Raw genomic sequence first — 11430 nt, forward strand, 5'->3', positions numbered from 1 at the left:
CAGACCAATCAATTCAACCAATATGAAAAGTAATGTCTAAAAGCTGGGAATGTACCTCAGTGATAGCATGTGTGAGGCCCTAGGTTTCACCCCAGCACCAAAAACATATCTTAATGTCATAGCAGATTTATTCATAATCAGGTAAAACTAAAAACAATGAAGGTATCTCTCAGAGCTGTGGTGGTGCATGCCTTTAATCTCAGCACTCAGGAAACAGAGGCAGGTAGATCTCTGTGAGTTCCAGGCTAGCCTGGTCTACAAAGTGAGTTCCAGGACAGCCAGAGCTGCACAGAGAAACCTTTCTTAATTGTGGTGGTTTCTCAAACTTACCTTGTTTTTCTTTTTGCTTTGTGTTGTTGTTGTTTTTCAAGGCAGGGTTCTCTGTAACCCGGGCTGTCCTGGAACTCATTCAGTACACCAGACTGGCACTAAACTCAGAGATTTGCCTGCCTCTGACTGCTCTACATCCTGGGTGCCCACTCTAAGAGAGCCAGCTTTAATTTTCAGCACTCTCATGGAAGCTCATAAGTCATCCATAACTCCAATCCTAGGGACACCTGATGCTCCCTTCTGGCATCTGCTGGCACTGCGTGTACATGTGGACATAGGTAAACATGAGTAAATAATAAAATAAATATTCAGAGATGGCTCAGCGGTTAAGAACACTGGCTGCTCTTCCAGATGACCCAGGTTCAATTCCAAGCACCCATATGGCAGCCAACTGCTGTCTGTAACTCCCAGACCTGACACCCTGACATACATGCAGGCAAAACACCAAATTCGAACAAAATAACAATAAATAATTAATATATGGATAGATAAATAGAATAAAATACAAATAAACAAAAAAGGAGAGTGCTATTCCTCCCTTCCATAAAAATAGAACTCCTACAATGAATTCTTCTGTATGGGATATAAACAAACAAAAACAAATTGTGAGGCATCAACACTATGGGATATTATTTAACTGATAAAAAGGAATGAATTATCAGACAAGTATGGCAGTGTAGAAGCTGAGGCAGGAGGATCTCCAGTTCAAGGATAGTCTTAGCTATATAGTGATACTATCTCCAAAACAAACAAACAAAAAGAAATGGTATATCTAACTACGAAAGTTATGAATGAAGTTGGACACGGTGGTGCACATCTTTAATCCCAGCATGAGAGAGGCAGGTGGATCTCTGTGAGTTCAAGACCAGCCTGGTCTACAGAGTGAGTTCCAGGATAACCAGAGTTATATGGAGAGACTCTATCAGTAATAATAATGATAATAACAATATTAATTATAAATGAAAATTAAGCACACATTTTCTAAATCAAAGAAGCCTATCTAGGCCAGACATGGTACCCAATGCTTGTAATCCTAGCCCCATATGTCAGAAGAATTCCAAGTTCTAGGTCAGCCTGGGCTACATGAAATTCGGTCTCAAAACAATAAACAATAAAAATAATAAGTAATAAGTGAAAGATACACACACACACACACACACACACACACACACACACATAAGCTCCAAAAGACAAAGGCATAATAAATTGAGCAATAAAATAAAGCATGTTGGTCTTTAACTCAAAATATAAAACAAATACCCATGAGCCCATAAGGATATCAGTAATTAAATTAATGTGTAAATACATAAATAAATGTATTATTTGGGACAAATATGCCATAGAGAAGAATTCGATGTAGGTATTCTATTTTCATGGGAGAAATAACTCTTCTCCCTTTTTTGTTTTATTTGTATTTTGCTGTATTTATTTTTTAAAAGATTTATTTTATTATTTATTAATGTCTATGTATGTATACATGTACATGCATTGCCAGCAGATTCCAGAAGGAAACATCAAATGCCTTTAGAATTGGCGTTATGGGTAACCTGTGAGCTGCCATGTGAGTGCTGAGAATTAAAACAGGATCCCCTGGAGAGTGGGCAGAGGCACTCACGAGGCAGAGGCAGGCAGGTCTCTGAGTTCGAGACCAGCCTGGTCTACAGTTCCAGGACAGCCAGAGCTACACAGAGAAACAGTCTTGAAAAACAACACAAAGCCAAACAAACAAAAAACCCAAACAAAACAAAACAAAACAAAGCTGGGTCTTCTGGAAGATCTGCCAGTGTCCAAGCCCAGTACTTGGGAGGTAGAAGCAACAGAACTGTGAGTTTGAGGCCAGTCTAGTCTAGTTCCAGGCCAGCCAGGGTTACATAGGGAGACCCTACCTATAAATATATATATTTATATTTATGTTGAATTATATCAGGGCTGGAGGGACGGCTCACGGGTTAAGAGCCTGCTTACAGACTATGTAGAGGCAGGACCCTGGCCTGACCAGGATACTGCCTGAGTGCATCCTGCCAGATGACAGGGCCAGGCCTGCATAATGCCTGGATCCTTACAATAACAGGATATGATAATAATGGAAGGTAGAATAGTGGGGGAAACTGCATACAGAGTACATGAGGACACTGAATGTAAGGATTCATTCAGTGTCCAGTGTAAGGATTCATGTTTGTCCCTCACCTGCCATGGAATCCGCCAAGGCCCCCAACAGCATTCTTTTTTTTTTTTTTTTTTTTTGAGACAGGGTTTCTCTGTGTGGCTTTGGAGCCTATCCTGGCACTCGCTCTGGAGACCAGGCTGGCCTCGAACTCACAGAGATCCGCCTGCCTCTGCCTCCTGAGTGCTGGGATTAAAGGCATGTGCCACCAGCGCCCGGCTGCCCCATGAGCATTCTTATAACACTGAATATCTTTGCAATGTTCAGAAAATTAAAATGTCCAGAAAACTTCTAAAATTAACATTACTCTTAAAAAATAATAACACCTTAAAATATGTCAGTCTCCAGGGCATCCGGCATTAAAGACAGGAGGTGCAAGCCAGTTATTCAGAATCTTTAGCACCCGGGGTAATGGATGAAAGACAGATGGACAGGGTTCTACCTGCAGATCTGGTTCAGAGGATTTCCAGCGAGACTAGATGTATTTCTAAGTTCCCAGGTATTGCTGCTGCTATAGGAAAAGCAGCAGCAAAAATGAGAAAAGCAGTTCTCACTTTTGAGAACCACAGGCTTCAAACTCAGGATGTGAAACTATGCGGTGTCACCCTGTCGCTCAGTATGGCAGCAGGCCTGAAATCTCCAGCTCTCCACAGGCCGAGGCAAGGAGATGTTGAGTTTGAGGCCCCTGTAGGCTACACACAGCAAGACTGTCGTCTCACAAACAACAAATTATGACTTGGATCTGGCCCCCAGGGATCCTAGGAACTCACAGACTAGTGCAGCAGGGAAATTAACAACCCCTAAATGAGAACAATAGGAGTATGTTTGAGGAACAGAGTAGGATGAGGCTGAATACGGACAATTTGGAAAAGCCATCAGAAGATGCTCAAGGGCATCCTGACGCGGACGCCACCAAAGAAAGAGGGCAGGGACCCTCCAGGAAATGGGAAGAATTCTGTCAACTTCCGACTTTCCAGTAAATTTAACTGAATACAACCTCAGTATGTCCCGCAGATATCGCTGTCATTTTACGAGGGGTTTCTGAGGAGAAAAGTAACTTGCCTATTGTCAATCGGATATTAGGACGGAAGATGCAAATCGGAACTCAGCGGGAAGGAGAGCAGCTGAGTGTCACTCGGGTGAGCCCACTGCCTCGCCTGCCACCCGGACGACATCCCTAAGCCCCTGCCTTCCTTCTTCCCCAAGCCTTCTCTCTCCGCTCTTTTCCAGTTTCTTTCCTGAGGGTTCTTTCATGATTAACTACACACGTGAAGCAAGGACAAAAGGCAAGTTTGCTCTCGGTAGTCTAAGCCTCGCTGGAGAAGGGATGGAAATCCTTGTCTTGGCCTGCCCGGCCTCCTCTAGGTCTTTGCGAGGATCAAGAGCTTATTAAGACCAAGCTTCGTTCCCTGTCTGGTCTTCAAGTCTCTCTCCCAGGCCCCCGCAGCTGGCCACACCCTATTGGTAGCCACTACAAACAGTTTATTTGGCCTTAGGGGATGGGTGCTGACCAGCAGGTGTGTCCCGGCACCGGGGCGGGCGGGAGGGACCGCTGTTTCCGGGCTGTCCTGGCAACCGAACAGCGCTGGGCGTGGCTGCGGTCCGGCAACCCCGAACCGAGATGACCTGGGTTAGAGGACGACCGCAGAGAGCCCGCCACCCGCAGGAGGAGCTGCCCAACCCTCTGCTCGCAGCCTCTGCATCGGCTCAGGAACCCACGGCCCACCCTAACTCCCGGACAGTGATAAAAGCTCCGCGCGTCAGGCGCCCGCTTGAGACCAGTCGTAGGCCTCGGAGCCGGAGCTAGGAGAGTTAACCCAACCTGCTCCAGCCGAGGCCGAGGGCCGGGCCGCTGCGAGCGCCTCCCATTGGCCGCTGAGCCGGCTCTGCGCTCATTGGCGGAGGCGCTCGGCTGCGGCTCTGGAAGAGAGTCCCCATTGGCGCTGCGTTCCACCGACTGGAGAGTGGCGGCCCGGCCTCCGCAAGCTTCCCCGGGTAAAGGAGCTCCAGCTCCGTAGCTACCTTGCCAAGCTCATCCTTAGCCGCAATCTTAACTTCCTTCGCGACCCTCCTCTTGCTTGTCGCCAAACCACCTCCGGGGTTCTTCCCTCTGATCCTTTTCTTCTTGTTGCTTTCCTTTTTCCTGTCTCTCCAGCTACCGTTTCCCAACTCCGCGTTTTCCCAAAATACCCCTAGCCTGTAATCCCAGGCATCCCCACCTGCCACCTTTTAACTTCTGCTCCTCCTTGACCTCAGATCCTTCGGTCAACAGGGCCTTCTCGCCAGACCCCCCTACACTCCTCTTTCTCCTCTCTTTGCCACCCTCTGAACCCCAAGTTCCCTCTAACCTTATTTCACTTCTTGACATTTGACCCTGACACTTTAACTCTCTAAATTTCTACCTGTTGCCGCCTGGACTGCAAAAAGCCAGGTGTTACTCTGATATCCATCCCTGCTTTTGGAGGCCTTTGCTACCCCTACCATGGACTTCTTGTTGAGTGGTATGGCAGCCTGCGGGGCCTGTGTGTTCACCAATCCCCTGGAGGTTGTGAAGACCAGAATGCAATTACAGGGAGAACTGAAGGCCCCGGGAACCTACCAGCGCCACTACCGAAACGTCTTCCATGCCTTCTTCACCATTGGCAAGGTGGATGGCCTGGCCGCCTTGCAGAAGGGCCTGGGCCCTGCGCTCTTGTACCAGTTCCTAATGAATGGCATCCGACTGGGCACCTACGGGCTGGCAGAGCGTAAGGGATATCTGAGCACTGATGAAGGCGTCCTCAGTCCTGTCCGCAGCGCTGCAGCTGGGGCCCTAGCTGGGGTCATTGGAGCCTATCTGGGAAGCCCAATCTACCTGGTAAGAAGGGAGTCTTGTCTGGGGCCTTCAAGAAGGACCCTTGGTGTAAGGTGGGAGCCTGCCCTACACAAGGGCATTGGTGACAGGGTGCTGTCTCCCTGTAAGCAGAAGTCACAGGAAAGCTTCAAGGCATTCAATCTGCCTTATACACACCCACCCAACTGACTGCAATGTGCTCATGAAGATTACAGATCTTGCTTCTGGAGACTTCTTTGAGTGGGGGTATTGTTTGTTGAGGCAGGGTCTCCCTCTATAGTAGTGTCAAAACTTTTTTTTGGTTTTTCGAGATAGGGTTTCTCTGTGTAGCTTTGGAGCCTGTCCTGGAACTCTCTCTGGAGACCAGGGTGTCCTCAAACTTACAGAGATCTGCCTGCCTCTGCCTCCCTAGTGCTGGGATTAAAGGCGTGCGCCACCAACGCCCGGCTGTGTCAAAACTTCTGTAGCACAGCCTGGCTTCAAACCCACTGTCCAACCTAGGCTTCTCAGTGCTTCAGTTAACAGTTGTGCGTCATATCTGTCTACATCTGAGCTTCGGAGTCACACTTTCTGAAACTCAGGTCCTGGCTTTGAAAATTATTCATTGGTGACACATCAATAAAACAGGAATAATTGTCAGGCATTGGTGATGCACGCCTTTAGTTCCAGCACTCAGGAGGCAGAGGCAGGCAGATCTCTGTGACTTTGAGGCCAGCCTGGTCTACAGAGTTCCAGAACAACCTCCAAAGCAATACAGAGAAAACCCTGTCTTGGGGAAAAACAAAAAATTCAGCAATAATTATAGACTTTTGTGTGGTTGTTGGGGATTAAAGGAGACAAATGAGATGAACATGTAAAGTATTAGTATAGGTCCTGGCAGACAGTAAGCATTTGACAATATTTCTTTCTTGTTTATTTTTGGATACAGGTTCTAGTTATATGGCCTAGGCTGGTCTGAAACTCACTATGAACCCAAGCTGGCCTCTTGATCCTCCTTGCCTCTGCCACCGGAGTGCTTTGAATACACACATGTGCCACCCTGCCCAGTGATCCTGTAACTTTTATTGTCTTATTATTGCCTAACACTGAGGCTGACTTGTATAGGCAGGATGAGGATCCGAGTAACAGGCATCAGTCAGTGTAGGATCAAGAAGGTCCTGAGCACCAGAGAATTGCAGTCTCACAGTTTACTTCTTTGAGTTATCAAATATAGGTGAAGGGTTAGGAGCCTGAGACCCAGAGATGGTAGGTACCCTGCTCAAGGTCACACAGCTGTGTATTGTTGGGACTAGGCCAGGCTTAGTGCAGCCAAGAGACTGAGATGATCTATAGGAGAGCCAACTTGGTCTTACTCCTAGTGTATGAGATTTGAGTACAAAGGCATCGTCAAAGTCAGCTGAATTCATACCTCTTTGGGAACTGGGAACCAAAGAACCCATTTTGGGTAGCCTGACAAGGAGGCTGGTGGAAATCTGATCTAGAATGGGAGCTGGCATAAGAGGCTAGACACCCAGATCTTGCCTAATATGAAGTCTTAGGAAATATTGCCATTCTCCAACCTCCACTCCCCACCCCCAGCCCCAAGGGAAGTAGGATGTGGAGGGGGCAGGGTATTTTGCAGTGCTAGGAGGTCTGTCCCCTGGGACTGCAGCCAAGGGACACAGAGTCTCATGACCAATTTGTTAAGTGGGAACAACAGTAATTATCAGATTAAAAGAATGTGGTCAATGCTCAGTATCCTAGAGGAAGTGTGAGGGTTTGCTGTATTGGTCTTCATGGTAAGAGGATGACCACTTGGGCACAGGCTGAGATACTCTCTTGTCCCCAGGTGAAGACACACCTCCAGGCTCAGGCAACCTCTGAAATTGCTGTAGGGCACCAGTATAAACATCAGGTGAGGGTTCCCCAAACCACTGGAGGACCCAACCATCTCCTCCATCTTCTCCCAGCTTTCTGCTGGTACCTAGCAGCTCCAACTCCAGCCACTGTTCTGCCCAACCCCACCAAATCCCACTCGTGATGCCCTGGAGCCCACCCTAACCCTTATGTGCCCTTGTTCCTCCAATCCCCCACACCTGTTTCTCCTGCCCCATTCTCCTGCTAATGTCCTCACTTCCAAACCTCTAGCCTGAACTCTGGGTTGGCAAGGGTTAGTGGACACCTGAGGGCCCCTATTCTGGCTCTAAGCCTACAGTGAAACAGTTGTTTGAGCATCATCAGGAGGCAGTCCCTGGTGGTGGGGTGGGTGACTGAACCCCAATCCCATGGTCTTCCCCCCCCCCACCAGGGCATGTTTCAGGCACTAACCCAGATTGGCCAGAAACATGGTCTAGTGGGGTTGTGGCGTGGGGCCGTGGGCGGCCTGCCCAGAGTTGTCATCGGTTCCTCTACCCAGCTGTGCACCTTCTCATCCACCAAGGACTTCTTGAGCCAGTGGGAGGTACTGCCAGGGAAAAGGGGTGGGACAATCCCTGGAATGGGAAATAAGGGTGGAAAAAGGGAGGTGGGCCCTGGATGGGATAATGCCAAGGTTCAAAAGTGAGGGAGCAGCAGGAGGGCTTGGGGGGTCATTGACTCCTTAGACAGGATTCTGTCATCATTTCCTACCAGAAGGGGTACCTAAGCCCTCTGGACAGTCCTCCTTCACAGTCATCACACTGTGTTATCTCTGGTGGTATGGAAGCTTCCAGAAATTATGTTCCCAGGGCAGGGCCTGTCCTACTCTAAGGTTGAATGACTGTGTGGTTGATAAAATTCTTTCTCTTTTTTATAGATCTTTCCTCCCCAGAGCTGGAAGGCGGCTCTGGCAGCTGCCATGGTGAGTGGCATGGCAGTAGTACTGGCCATGACACCCTTTGATGTGGCGAGCACAAGGCTCTATAACCAACCCACTGATACTCACGGCAAGGTAGGGGAGTACTGTAGGGTTCGGGCTGGTCAGAAAAACTGGGGGTGGAGAAGTGGATCCTCAAATGCTACCTGCAAAGGTGTCTGACTCTGGCAGGCTCTGACATGCTCCTCCTGTGCTCTCCCTCTCTGACATGCTCCAGGGCCTCATGTACCGGGGGATCTTCGACGCTCTGCTGCAGACAGCTCGGACAGAGGGCATTTTTGGCATGTACAAGGGTATAGGTGCCTCCTATTTTCGCCTTGGCCCCCACACTGTCCTCTCCCTCTTCTTCTGGGATCAGCTTCGTTCCCTCTACAACACATACACTAAATGAGTTGCTCTACTATACCCAAGTCAACACCCTTTGGACACCTCTGCCTCTACTTACTATCTCAGTGACTACTGACCGATGGACTTCTCATCCACTTGAGGACAGCCACACCCACTCCCTCTCTGTTCTCTTAGGGTTGAATCACTCTGAACAGTAATTTATGTCCTTGCCTTGAATATTGCTTTAAATTTCCCCACAAGTCCCCCTGTATACTTTACACCCATCTCAGGGTTGAATCAGACACCCCAAAGTATATTTCTATTGTCATTCTTGGGTCCCTCCTGCTCCTGCGCACAGCTTTAAAGTCCCCTTTCCAAGACCAAAGGGAATTGGGAGACCCAGGTGTCCTCTCAGATTCGAAGCCACAGAAACTATGTTTATAAAGCAAGTTTATTTCTGCAGAGGAGGTGTCTTATGTTTATGTCCAGGGAAGAAGTAGACACTCCCCGCTCAGAACTGGGTCCCCGAGTCCTCAGCAGCATTATGTTGTATTCCACCATCTTTACTGGGGACCAAAAATGTTGGGATCATGAAGAGTCAAACTAGTCACCAGTTGTTCAAAGTTACCCAGGCTCCAAGGTGGACATGATAGATTTTCAGGGCCAAGAGACCTCCTGTTAGAGTTTAGGGTGAGGGAACAGAGGGAGAAAGACAATGGACCGGCATTAGGTTTGCAGGATTACAGTTCCTATTCCCTAGAGGACCTCGGCCTTGAAGGAATCCACCAGCCAATCTTCCTTCTTCCTGCTTGTCCTACCCAGCCTAATTGTCAGGGGGGCGAGGGGGCTCGGGGGAGATCGCGAGTTTCCCACCCTTTCCTTCCTTACGGGGGCTGATTGAAGGTGAGCAAGAGATCAGTCTGGTACTGGGGCAGACGAAGCAAGGCCTGATGTAGTGTGACATCCTTTGCTACCTAAAGGGATCAGAAACAGGACGCTTACCAGGATGGTAACTGGGACTACCCCTCCCCCACTTCAGGACATCCCCTTCGCCATGGCCCTCACCTGCTGGTTTTCTTTAGCTACCTGCTGCTTGCCAGAAAGGAACCAGGCATCTTGACAGCAGCCCCTCAGAGATAAGTTCTCCAAAGAGAGAGGCTGCACAGATAACACGTGCACGGCCCTAGCCCCCTGCACCCCGCCAACGTCCTCAAAATGGTACCTGGAGTGGGGGGACAGGGGTAGGGAGGGGCACCTCTGAATAACCCATCCCCACCCTCGAGCCTCATTCTCCTGGCCAGTCTTCTATATCGCCCTTGGAGTTTTCGTCCGGAATAACCGTCTAGCCACAGGCCCCGCCCATCTCCTCATCTCCTGGCCTCCCATTGGCTAGATCTCTCACCGCGCAGCCGCTTCGCCCCGCACGTGGGCCTGCAGCTCCAGAAGTTCCACGATCAGACTCTGGTCGGTCACGGGATGGCAGAAAACTTCTTGGTTGTCCGGGACCGGTCGGAGGTCGCTGGAAGAGGGGCAGGGACACTCTAGTTGTCTTGGTTTCTTCTCGCAACCCAACCGACCGGCCTCGGGGCTTCTGGGCTTTCTCACCTCACATCCATGGCCCCAGGGGGGAGAACGGCGGAGAAGGCGCCTCCGAATAGTGGAAAGTTTCTGGTGGGCTCCATAGATCTGAGACTTGAGTCTGGACATTAGCGAGGTTTTAAAGAATCCTACAAGGGCCTTTGAGGCATCACTTCCTCTAGGGCTCCAGGAGCACCCACCACCTCCTCCCGGCCTACTAAGCTCTTGGATCTTTAAGATCTGGCCACGCCCTGCGATCACGCTGACCAATTGGCGCTCGCGCTTTGGGGGCGGGGCCTTCTCGGGGCAGTTCTCTAAAGCCTTGCTCTTTGGAAGGAGCCAGGCTAAAGTGTGGGGTCTGGTTTGCTGTCCGATTTAGGTTTAGGATTTGTGACACCCGTGCACGCTTGCTCCATTTTAAAAGAGTCGCACCTTCTAAGATGGTCCTTAACAGTTGTTCGCCGAGTGGTGGTGGCGCACGCCTTTAATGCCAGCACTTGGAAGGTAGAGGCAGGTGGATCTCTGAGAGTTCGAGGTCAGCCTGGTCTACAGAGTAAGTTCTGTCTCAAAAAAAAAAAAAAAAAAAAGCTAAGAACGGTTGTTCAATTAAAGGACCTGACTAGGTGAGGTCTCTGAGTAAGGGGAGAATCGTTTGAGGTACTTGACCCCGAATGGGCTGACAACCAGACCACTAATTCCCGAATCTCGTGCTGGGAATTAAGGGAAACAACAGGTCCAGGTGTGGGTCTAGGTTAGGATTCGGACTTCAAGCCTTGACACCTAACCTGAGGATTAGTGTTCTAATCCCCTCAAATCTTCCCCAGTACACCTGGACCAAAGCACAGATTAAACTTTTGTTTTTCCTTTACAGGTTTTTGGAGTGTTCTTTTTAAGTATTTGTTTAACTTTATCCTTCTGGTCAATTTCTCCATTTATCCTTAATCCCCAGCACCTGGCATTAGAACATTATAGGCCTAATGGTATATTATTTGCACTACTGAATAAATCTACCAGTGCCAATGCCTGGGGCCCAGGAAGCTACCTTTGCCCCTCGGGGATTCTGTGTAGCATCCACTTCTCAGCGGGGAACTGAGTAAAGGGAGTCTCATCCTGGCCACATGAACCCTCCTAGTTTACTGAAATGGATCTGAGGGTTTTGTATTTGTTGATGTCTACACTGCAGTCATTTCCTTCTTGAGCCTGGCAATATAAAGGTACACCTTACCATGGTGTAAAAGTATCAGTGGAGCTTTCTTTGAGTCTTTTTTTTTTCCTTTTGGTTTTTCGAGGCAGGGTTTCTCTGGCTTTGGAGGCTGTCCTGGAACTAGCTCTTTGTAAACCAAGCTGGTCTTGAACTCACAGAGA

At 49.0% G+C, this 11430-nt stretch overlaps 2 protein-coding genes across 4 annotated transcripts; one reads left to right on the plus strand and one right to left on the minus strand.

Annotated features, from left to right (window-relative positions):
- Positions 1 to 4084: 4084 nt before the first annotated feature.
- On the plus strand, positions 4085 to 8949 carry Slc25a35 (solute carrier family 25 member 35). 2 transcript variants are annotated; one of them, XM_027427074.2, is made up of 5 exons: positions 4085 to 5351; positions 7156 to 7221; positions 7615 to 7767; positions 8101 to 8235; positions 8378 to 8949. In XM_027427074.2, the coding sequence occupies exons 1-5, from the start codon at positions 4977 to 4979 to the stop codon at positions 8549 to 8551; spliced, it is 903 nt and encodes a 300-aa protein (XP_027282875.1). In that variant the 5' UTR covers positions 4085 to 4976; the 3' UTR covers positions 8552 to 8949. The 2 variants fall into 2 exon arrangements, with proteins under 2 accessions (XP_027282875.1, XP_027282876.1); XM_027427075.2 differs by lacking the exon at positions 7615 to 7767.
- Rangrf (RAN guanine nucleotide release factor) lies at positions 8921 to 10312 on the minus strand. 2 transcript variants are annotated; one of them, XM_035447778.1, is made up of 5 exons: positions 10093 to 10312; positions 9890 to 10006; positions 9553 to 9709; positions 9361 to 9461; positions 8921 to 9162 (listed from the first exon to the last, which is right to left on the minus strand). In XM_035447778.1, the coding sequence occupies exons 1-4, from the start codon at positions 10167 to 10169 to the stop codon at positions 9372 to 9374; spliced, it is 441 nt and encodes a 146-aa protein (XP_035303669.1). In that variant the 5' UTR covers positions 10170 to 10312; the 3' UTR covers positions 8921 to 9162; positions 9361 to 9371. The 2 variants fall into 2 exon arrangements, with proteins under 2 accessions (XP_035303669.1, XP_027282877.1); XM_027427076.2 differs by having other exon boundaries at positions 9376 to 9461; positions 10093 to 10310.
- Between the last annotated feature and the right edge of the window lie 1118 nt (positions 10313 to 11430).

Source organism: Cricetulus griseus, chromosome 7, assembly GCF_003668045.3.
Source record: "Cricetulus griseus strain 17A/GY chromosome 7, alternate assembly CriGri-PICRH-1.0, whole genome shotgun sequence".
Classification (NCBI taxonomy): Eukaryota; Metazoa; Chordata; class Mammalia; order Rodentia; family Cricetidae; genus Cricetulus; species Cricetulus griseus.